At 36.5% G+C, this 18212-nt stretch overlaps 1 protein-coding gene across 2 annotated transcripts in view; it reads right to left on the bottom strand.

Annotated features, from left to right (window-relative positions):
• Positions 1-17668, bottom strand: part of DNAJC10 (DnaJ heat shock protein family (Hsp40) member C10) — a 48835-nt gene extending 31167 nt beyond the window's left edge. The window contains exons 1-8 of one of the 2 annotated variants that reach the window (XM_047722371.1): positions 17530-17664; positions 16775-16797; positions 15672-16021; positions 13930-14095; positions 12606-12656; positions 1359-1441; positions 987-1118; positions 338-431 (exon numbers count right to left, since the gene is read on the bottom strand). In XM_047722371.1, the coding sequence (XP_047578327.1) occupies positions 338-431; positions 987-1118; positions 1359-1441; positions 12606-12656; positions 13930-14095; positions 15672-15875 (730 nt within the window). In that variant the 5' untranslated portion in view covers positions 15876-16021; positions 16775-16797; positions 17530-17664. Of the gene's footprint in view, positions 1-337; positions 432-986; positions 1119-1358; positions 1442-12605; positions 12657-13929; positions 14096-15671; positions 16022-16774; positions 16798-17529 lie in introns of both variants that reach the window. The other variant, XM_047722370.1, reaches the window with a different exon arrangement.
• Positions 17669-18212: the final 544 nt, after the last annotated feature.

Raw genomic sequence — 18212 nt, 5'->3', positions numbered from 1 at the left:
TGATAAGGTACACTTATGAAAGCAGTAAAACGCTTGGTTAACTAAACATTGTACTCTGAAAGCTGACATTACATGTCAGATGTGACTAGCATCACACTGTATTCATTTCCCACATCTTAACTGCTTTAGTTTCTATACAAATCTGATTCACTTGTTAAATACCAACTATTTAGCAGAGGTCAGAAAATGACAAAATTCCCTTTTTTTTTAAAAGCATGGAAAAGATAGCTTAAAAATTTCAATATTATGACCAATGTGTTAACACTATTACTGAAAAAAAGTTAAAATACCAAAATCAAAGTATCCTTGAAAATCAAAGAAATGAAAATAAAATTACCTGTCCATAATTCTGTCACGGTGCTTCTAACATGCTGCATGGCAAAACTCACTAAATTTTCCTTTGATCTGTCACCATGATATTTCACTGCAGCCTTTTTTTTTTTTTATAAAAAGAAAAACATCTTTTATTGTTTCTTTTAAAAACTCAGTAGGAATAATACCAAATGCTTTCAACTTTACCTTATTTTGAATACAATAAGATTTCTCTCTCAATTCTACTTCCAAACGATATACTGCAGATCTTGATTGTGTAGATTCCACAAAAGACATTTTAACAACACTATTTATAATAGTTTTCTAGTTTGTTTTTTCATTAGAAAAAGAAGGAGCTATCAGAACTTTATATTCAATGAGACAATACAGGTAAACTATTTTGTGAACTATAAAGTACAATATGCATAATGGTTCAGTTAAGACAGAAACCAATGGTAAACATTTAATTTTGAAATAAAGAAAGGTCAAAGTAATGGCATCTAAATTATTCACAATATAATCCAAAATGTTTATTATGACTAGAGTCTAGTTAGATGGCACCTAAAATCATATTTAAAAATCAAAGCATTCTACAAAATCATGTATTGTGTTCTCACTAGTATTTTCCTTGTCATAAAGTTCCAAATTTAAAAAATGCCAACTTTACCCCTTACCATTCCAGACCTAAAAATGAAGAGGCTGGGATAACTGTTGACTCCCTTCATTCGGCAAAGCATTCTATCATCACCACAGTTAACAGCACCAATTCGAAGTAATCCATCCACTTCTTTAGCAAAGTCTCTCCACTAGTAAGAAAAAAGAATAAGTATTTCCCTGATAAGGTAATTTTTCTTTCCTTGAACACTCATCAAGCTACGCATTCTTAAAGGAGAGTATTTTTATCAAATAAAACCATACATATATGAAAGTATTTGATAATTGATAGTTATCATTACTATTAGTAGAAAAAAGTCCTAATATATTAAAAAAAACACTCGACAGATCAGAATAAAATTTTAACAATCAAGATGTAAAAAAATACATACTGTGGGAGCTAAATCATGGCAGTGCGAACATCCTGGGGAGTAAAAGTTCACAAACCAAAGTTCTCCAGAATTAACAGCAGCATCTAAAGCATATAAAACCAAAAAAACTTAGAATTATTTGCTAAAGGTTTGTGCATATTTTAGTTAAAATTCTGTTGTAGTCATACATTTTCCATACTACCTTTGTTATTTTCTGTGCAAGTTTTTCTATAAAAAGAGAACATGTTACAGTTGACCCTTGAACAACACGGGCTTGGATTTTTTTCTGATACAGTAATGTACATGTATTTTCTCTTCCTTATGATTTTAATAATTTTTCCTCCAGTTTACTATTAAGAATAACAGTATATAACATATATACAAAACATGTGTTAATCAACTGTTATGTTACTACAAGGCTTCTAGTCAACAGAAGGCTATTAGTAGTTATGTTTGGGAAAGTCAACTGGGTGGGAGGCCAGTGCCCCAACCCCTGCACTGTTCAACGGTCAACTGTGTATCAACTGTCAAACTAATAATATTGCAAAAAAAACCTCCTTTGGGCACCTCTTTAGTCAAGAGCAACCCTAAGCTGCAAGACACACTTGTCACCATGAAGCTCTGAGAAGATGTGGCATAAGGAATCAGCAGCCAAACCTCATACAGAAGTTTGTGTGGATAAGAGAAATAAATGAAGAGGAGAAACAGTGAGAGAGCTGGAAATTTAAGTTCATCTACTAACTGCAGAACAGGTTAAATACCTGGGTCAATCAGTTCTGACAGCTACTTCAAATTTTCAAAGAATGAAATAAGACAACTACACAATACAGTAAGGACTGAGGAGATTAAATTTAATCTTTGTTCTTAAATAAGTCATTTACCTAAACTCTTTTATTAGAAAAACATTAGATCAAGGTTTTTAACAGTTTAAAACACAAATACATATTTGCTAATATAATGGATCTGAATATCACATGATATCTAGCCAATAATCTATTATGCATTATAATCTATAAAATGACCAGATGTAAACTCTTAAGAAGAGAACATAGACAGTAAATCTCTTTGACCCCAGCAGTAAGAACATTGTTTTAGAAATGTCTCCTAAAGCAAGGGAAACAAAAGCAAAAATAAACTATTGGGATTACATCAGAATAAAAAGCTTTTGCACAACAAAGAAAACCATCAACAAAAAAAGGAACCTCCTAAATCAGAGAAGATAAATACATAAGAAATTTATACAATCCAATACCAAAAACCCCACATAATCTGATTAAAACTGTGCAGGGCATTGTATATTTTTCCAAAGAAGATATACAGATATATGTAAAAGATGCTTAACATCACTAAACATCAGAGAAAAGCAAATTATAACCACTATGAGATATCACTTTACATCTGTCAGAATAGCTAGAATCAAGAAGAAATAACAAGAACTGGCAAGTATGTACAGAGAATGGGACACTTGTGCACTGTGGATGAGAGTGTAAATTGTTATGGGGAGGTTCCTCAAAAAACTAAATATAGAACTAACATATGATCCAATAATTTCACTGGGTATTTACCTAGAAAAAACAAAAAACTAAGTTGAAAGATAATATGCACCTTTGTGTTTACTGCAGCATTATTTATAATAGCCAAGATACGGAAGCAGCCCAAGTATCCACTGACAGATTAACAAATTAAAAATGTGGTATATATACAATGGAATATTAGCCATAAAAAGGATGAGATCCTGCCATTTGTGACAATAAAGATGGACCTACAAGGTTATTATGCTAAGTGAAATAAGTCAAAGAAAAACAAACACCATATGATTTCACTTATATGTGAAACCTAAAAAACAGAACAGATGAATAAGTAAACAAAAAGTAGAATCAGACATATAAGTACAAACTGATGGTTCCCAGTGGGGAGGAATGTGTGGGGAAAGAGCAAAATGGTAAGGGAAGTGGGAGTTACCAGCTCCCAGTTATGGAATAAATAAGTCATGGGAATAAAAGATACAGAGAATACAGTCTGTGGTATTATAACAGCATTGACAGTGACAGATGGCAGCTACACTGGTGATGAACACAGCACACCTACAGAGCTGTTGAGTCACTATGTTGTACATCTGAAACTAATGTAACATAGTGTGTCAACTCTACTCAGTAAACAACTCAATGTTTACTTTCAATTTCAAGACACATGGATCTGTAGAGAGAAGTTAATCTGTACATTACTGGTAAAGCATATAATTTAGGATTTTATCAGCTATTCCCTGGCAATGTTTAGAAAGTCTGACCAACAGATCATTCTATCTAAGTGGCTAAAATAATTACCACATAAACTTGGACCACCAACTGGTAATAATTTAGGTAAAATTTTTTTATAAACTCAGTGAAGACTCTAACAGAAACAGCGTTATTTCATTAGCTATAAATAAGAAATGAGATGGGTATTTATATATAAAAAGATATAGAAATGATTAGACAAAATAGGACTGATCATAAGTCTTAAATAAAAGTGTGACATATGACAAATCTGAATGGCATTTAAATTGAAACAAAACTGTTCACGGTGAAAAAATGTCCTTTTGGTACTTTGTTTTCACAGAGCACTTTTAACATATTTATACAGTTCCCACTGCTGCTGAGTAAAATTAAAAATATTCTTAATGCTCTGTTACTGACGCTCAACGTTTTTACAAAACCCAGCAACACAGAATAAAACAAGTATATTTCAGAATGCAACTTTTAGCTTCTAAATTCTACAATTACAGTAATATCCACTGATATCCACACAACTACAGCTAACAACTTGTTAGCCTAGAAAAATGTAACAATAGGATGAGTCATATACACGTGAGGTAACAGAGATCAAAGAGTTAAGAGCACAAATTACTGAGTAAGAGAAAACTAAATGTACAAGTGGTAACAGAGATCGAAGAGTTAAGAGCATAAATTACTGAGTAAGACAAAACTAAACGTAAAAGTATAGGGAATACAGTCAATAAGACAATTGATGAGTAACTCTAATGCTAACAGGTTCATTTCATTTAAGAAAAAAAGAGCAGCAAAAGCATGGGCTTTAAGATGAACCAGAGTTGAGTGTATGCCCTGTCTCTGGTACTGTGTCAGTCAGGAAAGGTTATGCTATAGTAAACAAGTGATTCCAATTATGTCATGGGCTGACAATAAAGGTTTATTTCTACCATCTATTACATGTCTATATTGAGTTGGCTGCAACTCTCCATATCATTTCACCATTCACCCCTGGCCGGTGGAGCAGGCTCTATTTTCAAAAACGCTATTTCTCCTGACAGAGCAAAATGGTGAACCACATGTTGGCTCTTAAAAGCTTCTGCCCAGAAGTGACACACATTACTTCTGTTCACATTTCACTGGCCAAAGCAAGTCACATGGTCATGCCCGAGTTCTACAGAGTCGGATGTATAATTCTCCATCACAGAGGAGAAACTATCAATATGGATGAATATAGTAAAATATACCACAAATACCTAATAGCTGAACTTAGGCATGTAATTTTTTTTCCCCTCAAATGCAGTTTGTAATTTCTGGGGAAAAAAACCCCTAGTATCAATATTGATGTTTGTTGTGAAGACTAGGTATGTTAAATATTAATTGCCTGGAATAGGAACTGATGCTCACAAATAAAAGCAATGTTTTATTATTCTCTTCCACTTACCTACAAAACATTCTTATAATATGACCACTTATTATTTGAAAGAACTTTGTCGTAATAACTCACGAAGAGGCAGCACAGGACTTGCTGGCAGACAGCATAGTTGTGAAATCAACAACTCCATGAAACTGCACATTAAAAAATTTTTTGCTACGATTTTTGTCCCTCAGAATGAAGCCTGTTAAGAGGATGTTTATTTATTCATTGATTCATTTTAGTTACTGAGAAATAACTCATTCCCTGATGTGATTATTATGGAAAAAAATTAGAAAATTTAGGGTATTAAAGGAAGTTTGTGTTATTATTCCCAATGGTAGAATTTCATCTTTCTTGCCCCAAGGAAAAGGGTTTCAAAAAAAGTCTTATCAATGGGAAGCAATCCAGCATAGCTCCTATTCCTGAGATTTCCCAAAACCTTACTAAGGATCCAGTTATTGCACACTCCTGCAAACATGGCCCAGAATGTTGAGAAGTTCACCCTATGCAGGCTGTGCTTTGTATCATTTCAACACTGAATGGGTTTTGTTAGATGCCTTTACATCTTGTATTAACCAGATATGTCTGCTTCATAATTACAAGAATTACAATTCATAATCGTTAATTGAAATTAATAATAACTACTCTCTAAAAGAAGAGTTTTCTGACAAATAATTGAACAAAATCCTAGATTTCACTTTGTTAGATGATGGGGATTTAAGAAAAAAGAAAAAAAAAAAGAGGCAGAGGTGCTGTGAGCTCCTTCGCAACTTCTTGAGTTTGTCTTCAAAAGGATGCCTGTATTATGTAAGTACTATTCAGGATGACTAGTAAAAGTGAGATGTCCTCTGCTTTTGCAGATACTGTCTAGAATTTGCTTATAATGACTAATAATCTACTTTTCTGTGACACATAAAAAGACAGTATGAACCATACTTAGTAGGAAGGATGAGAACCTTAAGTGGAGTTTACTAAATCAGATTTTCTCTTCTGTACTATAAACACTCTAGAGTTCAGTACTGATAAAAGTGAACTATGCAATTAGCACTAACTCTCCCACAACAACTGCAAAATTGGACAAAATATAAGACTTCTGCTGAAAGCATCAGACATTTACCAATACAGTGAAGAACTAGAGGGCCAAAGCATGGAAGGAGGTGGAAATCACAACGCCAGCGTTTTCAAGAAAAGGTAGTTGATTGGCAAGAAAGTGAGCAGAACTTTCAATACATTCATGAGGCCAGAGGGACAAAAATAGAGTACAGGGCAAATCTAAGACAGGGTCCTCTAAATAAAGATGAACTGGAAAGTGACCAGTCCTCTCAAAATCCAAAGCTCGGCTTTGGAATCATTTCAGTCTCTGGATAAAACTGATCTGAGGCTGTTAGTGACCTCAGCCAGAAGAAAGCATAACTCCTCTCTGGGAAAAGAGAACAACATAATTTTGAAATATCTTTGCAATTATATGCATAGTTACATAACAACAGAACTAAGTAACACAAACCAACAGAAATAACCAGTAATAGAAAGAAATACGCAACCAAGTAGGTCAATGTGATATTTACACAAGTACAAATTGATACTATCTTGCTTCGGCTTCTTCAGTGAAAACATCTGGATCAGCTTGTTCTGGCCCAGTTACAGGGCACCTTCAGAGATCAGATACCACGGCGCCAACTGTGCACCGAACCTATCAGTATTAGCTTATTATTCCCGAAAAATGATCTCTAAGGTTTTGTGGCTGTATTTTCAACTACTCTTTGGGGGTTGTACATGAATTATTAGCAGTTTTTAATACCTGTTCCATAGTGACACATCTGAAAATGTTTGAACCCATATGCAATATAACCATCAGGAAAATCTCTCATTCTGGGTCACTCCATTAACTGGTCAGTTTTCAAGTTCTGTTCAGTTCTTCCAATTCTATCTCTGATTCCACTTTTCTGCCCTACTGGTGCCCAAACACTCACTGGCAAACTAGCTGATGAGAGGTACTAAGAGCCATAGAGGAAAGCTATAGGTTCATATAACTACATTCAGTGGAGTTATGATTCTCTAGCTTGTGATATGAGTAGCAGTTCTATCTACCAAAAATCCAAAAAAAAAAAAAAATCAAAATTTTCCAATTTTCTTTGTATAGAAGACACACCTTTTTACTTTAAGAACTTGTTCAAGTGTTCATGTATAAGACTATTGACAAAATGCACTGAATATCTTTGTAGGCCTAAGCTCACCAACAGGATAGAGAAAATAAGTGCAGTTCTTGGCCAGAAGAAACTGCTCAAAATCAAGCGACTATTAGACATCTTTGATAATGATAATGTGTGAGAAACACTATATGCATTATGTTTTTGCAGCTAGTATGCTATTTTTATTTTCTAAATTAAATGAGATTATAATAGAACAAAATAAAATTGAAATTTGAGGTAAAATATTTATTTGAAATAGAAAGAATAAACCTATTTTATTATACCTGCACAGCCTTTGAAAGTAAGAATCTAATCCAATAGTTAAAATTTTCTAAAATGCAATGGAAGATTTTAATAGAACTGTTATTTTTACATCCATTTTCACATAAATGAAAGTCAAAATAAATCTGCTTCCAAAATAACCACAGCTAACCAACTCTGAAATCCAAAAGCTCCAAAACTGGGAATTTATGCGCAAGTTTGCAGCAAGCTCTCATGGCATCCAAACCTGTCCTGAACTGTTCTGGGGCCACTTATCATTCATTCTTTTCTCTTTCTTTCTTGTGTACATACTTACACATTTACTATGCAGAAATATTAATGTTTTAGAAAAAAGTATACTGCCCCACATTCTGCGAAGAACATTATTTAATCCACAGTGTACTGATGAAAAGTAATAAAATGAAACTTCACTAGAGTTGGAGGCTGGAATGAGGAGCCATACCTCTCAGCATCAATTACAGTAAGAACTGTCAATTATAAACCCCAACAGAATCATTATTAACAGAAAAGAATGATCAGGGAGCCTAGGTGGCTCAGTGGGTTAAAGCCTCTGTCTTCGGCTCGGGTCATGATCCCAGGGTCCTGGGATCGAGCCCCGCATCGGGCTCTCTGCTTGGCGGGGAGCCTGCTTCCTCCTTTCTCTCTCTGCCTGCCTCTCTGCCTACTTGTGATCTCTGTCAAATAAATAAATAAAATCTTAAAAAAAAAAAAAGAAGAGAAAAGAATGATCAATTATAGTCTGTAGATCTGCCAGTTAAACTGTTGTCACCCTGAACTCTTGCTTTCCTCCAGTGGATTTTCATTCAGAACAACCCTTCCCAATTTCCTCCTTTTTCCCCATAAAGTAACATTCCTCTCTGCTGTTTGTTAGACTTGCCTATGTTTTTGTCCTACCTTGAATGTCCCAAACTGCAATTCCCTGCTATTCTTGAATAAACCCTTTCTTTTCCTGGTAAAATATCCTGTTTTCAGGTTGACATTATTTGGCGATCAGACATGGGCTCCAGGCAGGACCCCAACAACTATGAGACAGGTGAAAAGCAGATGCTGGTACCCACAGAGTCAACTGAGCTAACTCCTTCCTTACAACCCTGTAATCTGAGGTTAGGTTTTTTTCCTGGATTCTGAGTTCTGTTCTCTGCATTTTGAGCTCTCCAGGCTTTATTCAGGATCTGTTTTAAGGCTTTCTTCTTCTTGAGAGTACTCATTGGGCCTTTGGTCCAACTCTTCTTTGGAACCAGACTATTTCTGTTGGAACTGCGTTGGCCTTTGGTTCAACTTCTTTTTGGGACCAGACCTTTTCTATAGGGACTATTCTTGTTTTCTATAGGGACTATTCTTGTTGGGACTGTACTGGCTTTTAGTCTGATTCCTGGAACCAGACTATTCCTACTGGAACTGTGCTGTTTAGGAATTTTTCTTTATGCTTTAGGAAAAAAACTCTAAGAAATGGGGTACTAGTCATCAAAATGCTTTGAGGGTGTCTGTACTTCTAGGACTTCAGCTGGTTTTATGTTTAAAAACTATGGTCCATCCTTAAGCATATTTCTAAGTAAATGGACCCACTTAACTAAATTCAATTTTAGAACTTCAGTGACCATTATGGTGAACTTTGGATCTCCCCAAACTTACTTTCCTTAAAATTGAACTGGATAGCCATGGCTCTACAGTTGTTGAAACTGAATGGGATTCCTGTATTACCTGGTGTTTTGAAGCATCTGACCTTTACCAGGAACCTAAAATTGCCTCTGCAAAATACAATTTTTATACTAAATGAGGCGAACAATTAAAAAAAAACTAAAAGGCTTCCAAGGGCTCCTTTCCCCTTCCCCGATCTCACCTCAGAATGTGTACAGCCCCCCACGCTCAGGCCCCACCTCCACTGTCATCATCCTCCTTCCCTACTACACACTTCTATCTCCACCTCCCTCAGGCCCTCGGTTTCCTCATTTGAATTTTCTAACTGCACTTCTCTGAGTTATTTGGAACCTCTCCCTGTTCCCATCTCTGCTGAACCTACTAAACCTGCCCCATTAGAGACTTCTGAGAATCCAAATAAACCCCAAATTTCTTAGGTTCCCTGGACTAAAGCTAAATTACAAGCCATAGTTAGAGAGTTTCCTAAAGTGAGTGACGACCCCCATAGGTCTGCTGAAGATTTTAGCATAGTTATTCAAACTTACCAACCTGGTCTCTCAGATATTTTTCAGTTAGTCTACATGCTTGTTCATGAGGGCCAGGCCAAACGCTGGATGAAATCAGCCCAGGGCGAACATCCTGAAAGGGATTCTGAGAAATAGACCCTGAACTTTTGGCAAGATGTTAGAACACTCGGCTATAAACCTCCACTGAGCAATTACAGCAGCCTTTCCTAAGCCTGTTGCCTGGAACAGAATTCAGGCTTGCACACAAAAGCCTGATGGAGCCTGTTCATGATTATTACAATCAACTTCAAATTATCTTTAAAGAAAATTCTTATCTTACTGTGCATGCTGAATCCACACAGGTAGCATTTAACTTTATGTTTATTAGCAAGCTGAACCCGGGTCTCTTTTAGTTAAAAGAACCAAGGCAAAATGGGAAACTATGTCCACTACAGATTAAATTTGGCAAACCAGCTTGCTCACACCCTAAATGAGTCACCTGAAAGACAAACCATTAAAATTCTTAATTTTCAACCCCAGCAAATGAAAGCCGCTAAGCAAAACCAAAACCTCATAGTGTCTGCTGTTGTTGAAAAGAGCCAGGACATTGGATAAAAGACTGTTACCCTCTTAAGTGCTTCAGATGTCTTTAGTCCTCTAGACACCTTTCCAATGCCTTCCTAATTCCCAGTGATAGGGATCCAAGGAACTACCAGGCATCTTCCCAATCGTCCCACTTAATTAGCTTGGAAAAACTACTTGTTTTTCCCTGTCCTTGACACCAGAGCTATAGTCTTTGTGCTCTACCTCACTGCTATAAAGTCAACTTGCCCCAGAGTACTGAAACAGTTCAAATAGTGCAGGTCTCTAATCAACTTCAACAGCTTCCTAGCTCTGAACCTATTCCATTTTGTCTCGGGTCTTTAAGAAATATGCACCTTTATCTCCTTAGTTCTGCAACCCCTTTCATTTACCAGGTTGACATTTCTTAGAAAAATATTATGCCAGAATAACGGCTACGTTTTGAATTCAGGTAGGCTTCAGTGGATCCCGAACTCCCCCCCCCCAACTCTGAAGCTAATCTCTAATTGCAAGGTTTTCTTGGACTGACTGGACACTGCTGAAAGTAGATTCCAAACTTTTCTTCTAGCTCAACTTCTATGTGCTTTACTAAAAAAAAAGGACACACCTGACCCTACTATTTGGAAAGAGTGGATAGACAAAGCTTTTGGGACTTTAAAGAAAAACCTAGTAAAGCCCCTAATAAATGCTTTTAGACATCCAACTTCCCTTTTTCCTCTTTGTATGTGAGAGAGAAGGAAAGGCTTTGTCTGCGTTTTCCAAACCTCTACAACAGGGGGAAACCTCTTCTTTTGATTCCGTTTTTTGGAAATAGCCTCATCATGATCCTGTGATCAAATTAATCCTTTACTTGTTTTTTTCTGAAGGGTTAGAAGGTTGAGAATTCACAAGTCCTTCTTTCATCTGATGTGTTATCTGACTCTGGAACTCTTATACAAATTCATGGTCTCTGAATTTGCAACCTTACAGGTTGTATGGTTAGATAACATTTGTTTCTAAAAGTTCTTTTGAGATAACAATACTGTTTTAATACATCTTTGAGGTTTTGTTATTTTTTGCAACAAATTCATTAGCTATTGCTTCACCTATACTTGCATTATACTGTCCCAAATGCACTTTGTAAATTCGGTGTGCTCTTGCAGTACTCACTGTTTGGCTTTCATGGCCACCCAAGTGGGGATTTCCAAGAGGCATCCATAACTCTGGGTTTGCTTCTGTTGGGAGAACCTTTCTCCCCTTTGTTGGAGTAAGTGCCAATAAATATTTTCAGTTAATTTTTTTTTTTAAAGATTTTATTTATTTGACAGAGAGAGATCACAAGTAGGCAGAGTGGCAGGCAGAGAGAGAGGAGGAAGCGGGCTTCCGGAGGAGCAGAGAGTCCGATGAGGGGCTTGATCCCAAGACCCTGAGATCATGACCTGAGCCGAAGGCAGAGGCTTTAACCCACTGAGCCACCCAGGTGCCCCAGTTAGTTACTTTCTGATCTAGGGTCTTGGTTTAGAACCCTCATAAAATCTGGATTTAGGTTACTTCTTCTGTTTTGCACGATATATTTTAAGCTTTGTATTTTGTTACCTGGCAAACTTTTGTAAAAATCACATACCCAGTAAGGAGATGATCTCCAATGCTTACAATCTTGATAAATAGGAACTATACAGGAGAAATGCCTAACCTTCCTTGTTATTCAAATGTGACCATAAATGGTTTCTAACTACTATGTACTTTCCTTGAAGTAGGATGTGTGGACCAGAAAAGGTCCTTCCTGGCACTGAGGAACAAAACCATTAAATATGGAAATCCTGGCTCTTGATCAGAGATCCTTTTGGATAAAGATCTTGACCAAAAAGGGGGAAATGTGGGACAACCTCATTAAAGTAGACTGGGAAAGTTGAAAAGGGGAGGCACACCACTCAAAGTCAATTACAGGAAGAACTGTCAAATGAAGATCCTAACAAAAGAATCATCAACAGGAAAAAATGATCAATTACAGGCCACAATAGGAAAAGATGGACATTGAATCTTCTATGAGAATTTGACTACCCTGCAAATCAGCTAAAGAGAAACTGTTATCACTTTGAATTCCTGCTTTTCTCTAATGGACTCTCATTCAAAACAACCTCTCCCAACTTCCTTCTCCATAAGATAAAAGTTCCTTTTATTTGCAGGACTTGCCTATGGTTTTACCATAGCTTGCATGTCCTGAGTAACAATTTTCTGCTATTCCTGAATAAACCTATTTTTTTCTGGTAAAATAACTATTTATTTTGAAAGTTAAAAATACTCATTACCATGTTAAAACAAAAAACAAAAAAAAAAAATCTAAATTCCAAACATATCTGTCCTTAAGAGTTTTAGGTAAAAGAGTGGTCTTGGACTAGTTTTAGAAAACCACATGATCATGAACTTACCAAATTCTCTTCTATCCAGTGTTATGATTTCAGGATCATCATCATAAATACCTAATTTAAAAGTAAAAATTATAAATTAATAGTTCATCATAAAAATAAATTACCACAGAAAAATAGGTTACTTACTCTTGTTTTTTCATCAAAAATCAGATTACTATACTAAATCTCAAAGTTGAAGAATGTGCAACAAACTAACAAAAATGGAGAGTAAATAATACCACTCGTGATGCATCTGAAGAGTTATAAAAAACAAAAAAATATCCATCTCCTGATAGGGACTCTTATAGTTGTGCATAGGAGTTCCTAATATTCCCATGATTTCATCTTCACAGAAAACTTCTATTATTTTTTTTAATTGTTTATTTTGTAATAATTATAGACTCAAAGGAAGTTGTAAAAATAGCAGACCTCTATGTACCCTTCCCTTAGTTTCCCCTAATGGTGACTTATGTAGTTTTAGTAAAATATCAAAACTAGGAAATTGACACTGATCTGTTACTCTTAACTACGCTACAGACCTTACTTCCTTCTCAGATTACATGGTTTTTTAAATAAACGGTATCACTAAAATATTTTTTAATAGTCTTAGAATTTTTATAGTAGAGATCGACTTATTTAGTAAATATAAATTGTCATAATTAAAATCAATGTGAGAAAATTCCTTACTATGTGAAATATAAAAATAATACTAGTGATGGATAAAGACCAGGTGTTGGCAAACTTTTTCTGCAGAGGCCAGTTAAATAGGCTTTGTGGAATGTATAGTTTCTGTCATAACTATTCAACTCTGCTCCCAAAGTGAAAGAAGCCAAAGACAATATGTAAATAAATGAGCCTGATTTTACTCTCATAATTATCATGGTCTCATAATTCTATGATTAATAAAGCTCTATTTATAAAAGGAGGTGGCAGGCCAGATTTAGCCTGTGAAACATAGATTGCTGGCATCTGATACACCCTACTGCACTGTAGTGATTATAAATGAAAATACTATTTTGGAAAAAAAAAGTCAGTCTTGAGAAAAAAATACTCCGATATAAATTTAAAGTATTTATGTAGTCTACTACAAAAGAATATCTCAGTTCTTAGAGTGCATTTCAGGATAATTAAAAATGAAGAGAAATGCTGGGCAAGTGAATGCTCCCTCTTGCCTTGATACCTGTGTTTATTTTACTTCCCCTCCCCTCCTCTGGAATTCTGCTCCAATGTTATATTAAAAAAGTGACACATATTAACTACATAAGCTTAGTAGTAAAACAAAATTAGTTTTCAAAATTTACTCAAATAAAAACAATATTTCATACAGAGTATCTTATCATCTTACCAAAATCATAACGATAATAATTCCAGCTTTCATACTGGCCTCCTTCTTGATTATCTGCAAGTCCCTTTTCTCCGTATTTGTCATACTTTTTCCGCAGATCTTCATCTTTGAGTACTTCATATGCTCTATTTATTTTTAAAAAATCACTATGTGCGTTTGGGTTATTCTATTAAAAATATTAGATATAACGTTTGTTTTAGGTATGTGATCAAGTCTCTTCAAAGCCTATATGAAGATTTAATTTAATCTTAAGATTTCTGGGAGAAAAAGTAAGGAGATGACATGAAATGTGTTATCACAGGTTAAAATAAGAAAGTATTTCTAAAGAACTACAATCTTCCAAAGAAAAAAAAGAATAAGGAAAGTAACAGAGAAATGAGAATTGATGCCTCCAAAGGCTGACAGATATGGTTTTACAGTATGTCATTCCTTCTAAGAAATGCAACTGAGAAAAACTAAACCTTAGAAACATTCAAATTTGTAAATATTATGCTACCTCTAAAACAATTACAAAGAAATTTGTTGGTTATTTTTCCATTTGAGGCAAAAGCAACATATTAACTAAAAGCCACCCCAAAACAAAAAACAAAAGGTATGTGCCCCAATCCACCAGATAATTAAATGGGACTGATACCAGAGTAAAACTCAAAACTGGATTAGAAATGTTCCTCATTTGTTACTGTTGCACAGATCTGGTTTCTAAGGAATGCTTTCATCTAAATAATAATTAGCTATAAAAGGACTACCATCTTTCATATGGAAACTTAAAAATTCATGTTCTGTAATTTTAAAAGAAAAATATGAAAAATAAAAATTCTAAATAGAGTGCAGATCTCAGGAAAGATAACTAACAAGAGTTCTACTGCTGAGCTGTATGCAATGAAAATAAAATAACTCTATTTAAAAACTTCTACATAGGAAACAGAAAATTACAAACCATACCTTTCTTCCTGATAAGCCGAATCTCATTAAAAAGTTACAGAAATTACTAAAAATACTCTAAGTATTAAAACATTTTATTTTGAAAAAAATGACATTATTGAATACATAATCAAATATTTATGATGGGAATTAACTGGATTTGGCTGTTCTAAAGTTTTAATTTGAAGTAATTTCTCATTCTGGTCTGGAATTTGTATGTGGGAGAAAACAGTGAAAGATGAAACATGGTCTTATTAGCTCCTACTGCCATTTTTAGCAAGAACCTTTCAAGTTCTAAGGAAATAATTTTTCTGTTACTTTTTTTTTTAAGATTTTATATATTTATTTGTTAGAGAGAAAACATGCACAAGCAGGGGGAGTAGCAGGCAGAGGGAGAAGTAGGATCCCTATTAAGCAAGAAGCCAGACGTGGGACTCAATTCCAGGACCCTGGGATCTTGATCTGAGCCAAATCAGAAGTTTAACCAACTGATCCCACCCAGGTGTCCCTTACCTAACTTACTTTATTAAAAAAACTACTTCAACTACTCCACAACATTTTTGTTGGCTTTGGAATTAACACCTGTAATGGACCTGTTGTAAATTAGTTTTAAATTAAGAGGGAATTAAATTTTTGGTATCAACATTCCTTCACATTGTTATCAACTAGAATATTTTGCTGCTTCTTGGTACAAAAACTGAACTGTGATTTTTGACATGATTTTTCTTAACCATGTGAGCACTTATTTAAAATTTAAATATGTATCAAAACTTTACTAAAATATATTAATTAGAGATATTTAAAAAGAAAATTTTACCTACCGGGTTTTTATCAGGATGTAGCTTCAATGCCAATTTCTTGAAAGCTTGTCTTATTTCTCTACTGCTTGCAGTTTTGGATACTCCAAGTAAACTGTAAAAATCCTGATCTGTGCCCACTAAAACGGCCATATATACTATTAGAAAACAAAGAATGATCCTTTTCAAGTCTCTGACATAGTCATTTTTATTTAACCAGACTTCCATTCTTTTTCTTATACAAGTTAGGATTTAAGTGAACATTAAAATACACTGCTGGTTCCAGCTGATATAATATGCAAGTTGGAGAAGTTCTGTTCACATTACTCCAAGAGTGCATCAAGCATCATGAAATTGTCTCCCAAAATGTCAATCTAAAGAGAGGAAACCAGGTAGTTAAAAATACATTTTAAAAAACAGCACTAACACTATTAAATAACATGACCAGTAATAGTCTCCATTCAGTGGCAAATCACCGTTGGGGGCCCCTTCACTGCTTCCCTCACCAATTTGTTAAACTACTCAAGAAAGGAGATAAAAGTAAAAGGTAGTATGTAGTTGTAGCTAGCTAGAACACTTTAAAAATAAACAAATTCAACTATTTCAACTAATAGTTGAATAAACTAATTCAACAAATTCAACTATTTGCTCTGATCAGCACCAGAACACAAGGTTGGGAAAAAGCGGTTTCCTTTCCTTTGCTTTCTAGCTTAAGAACTGCTCTTTTGTAATATCATTTCCTTTTTAACTACTTTTTTTTTTTTTTTTTTTTTTGCCACTTAAGTCTATACCGGTTTCATTTTAATCAGATTTCACTTATAGGAAATATCCTTTGGAGGGGCTAGAAGGAAATATAGGGTCCTTTTTCATATAATTCTCCCAAGAATGGCATGAATTTATATTGTTTTAAGAGACAACATACTTGGTATGGCCGTTTTTTCCTGAGTTTTCTCAGAAAGTGCTTACACTATACATAGAGACTACTTTATACAAATAGCAGAATAATAACTAGAAGTGTAATTTTATTGTAAAGTTTCCGTTTGGGATAAATAAAAATAGAAAAAAAGAAAGAAAGAAAAAAAAAAAAAACCCAGAAGAGAAGGAATCACTTATTTTGACATGCTCACCTGTAAAGGGTAAATAAGTTCCACTTCATCAGATCACAAAAGATCTCAAACTGCTTTGAAAAAACTAACTTTAGCATTCTGTTTTTCCTTTCTTCATTTAATTCTAAATGTCTATTTCTAAACTTTCTTACCTGCGAATGGTCTTTGGCTCATTCCTAACTCCTCCATTTCATGCAACCAAAACATACCTTTGTAAAGTATAGTGATGGAGAGTAACAAATACCCAGACTAAAAAGCAAGGCTAGAGAGAAATAGAGAACATATTCCTAAACACCACTTTGGGATAGGTGGTGTTCCCTGCCTAGCGGTCGTTCTCAGCGTGGGTGTGGCTTACTCGATCAGTGCCAAGCTTCGGGGACAGGTGGAAGCTGCAGGTATAATGCAATACGAAGGCTTTCTAGCTGCCATCACTCCAGAATGGGATGCGGGAGAGGGGAAAGATGGGAGGCAGTGAGTGAAAGAAACTATTAAGTGTTGCTGGGGTATGAAGTCTCCGGCCGGACATGGGAGAGAAGAGCCTGAGTAACTGAGGCTTAAGTGAGAAATTGGAGTTAAAAGCAGGGAACCGAGGTCGGAAGGAGGGTGAGGATGTAGGTAATCGGGTGAAGATGGGGAGCGAGAACACAATAAACCGGCCGCAGGGGCGGAGGAGAGGGAAAGGGAGATTGAGGTGCACAGGCATTTCTCTCGCCCTTCCTGGAGAGCCCAGGCCGCCGCCGGCTCCGGCTGAGCCCCGGGCCCCGGCCCATGCCCACCTCGGTGTAGCGGGGTCGCTTCCTGCAGCTACTCCCCCATCCTCAAGTCCCGGCGGCGGACCCCACCCGACCGAGCGCAAGCTGTGCGCGCGCGAACGAAGCACGCCCTCTCCGACCGCCGGGCCGCCGCGCTCGGGATGGGAGAGGACAAGCCGCACCAGCAGCAACGAGCGCGGCAGCTCCAGTCGGCTCCTCGCGCCCCGGTCCCCACGGCGAAAAGGGGCGGGGCCTGGCGCGGGGCACTGTGGGAAAGGCGTGGAGGACGCGGCCTGGGAGAACCTGCGGCAGGCTCTGCGGGTGCGACGGCAGCAGGGTGGGAAGGGCGGTGTAGGTTTAGGTTGACGTGGCCGTCTGCGCGGAATCCGGCTCCGGCTCGGGCTCCGGCTCCAACCCGGACCTAAGAAACCCGCTCAACCCTAGAAGCCCGCGCCCCCGCACCTAAGCGGCTGGCGCACGCGGCGAGCCGGACGTAGGAAGACAGAACCCGCCCCTTCCTGCTCCAGTTGCTACGGCGACGGAGAAACCCAGAAGGCACGATTAGGCGTTCATTTTCCGTGTAGCTCTGTTCTTAAAGGGAAGGCTGCGTTATGAAGCATTTTTCTGTTGGTGGGTGGGTGTGGCAGAGAAGGAAAATTCTGTGAGAAAAGGGTAGGTTGGCCAAAGGGACACTAATTAGAGTGGCA

This window comes from Lutra lutra, chromosome 3 (assembly GCF_902655055.1).
Source record: "Lutra lutra chromosome 3, mLutLut1.2, whole genome shotgun sequence".
NCBI classification, from domain to species: domain Eukaryota; kingdom Metazoa; phylum Chordata; class Mammalia; order Carnivora; family Mustelidae; genus Lutra; species Lutra lutra.
This window is presented reverse-complemented; position numbering and strand designations above follow the sequence as displayed.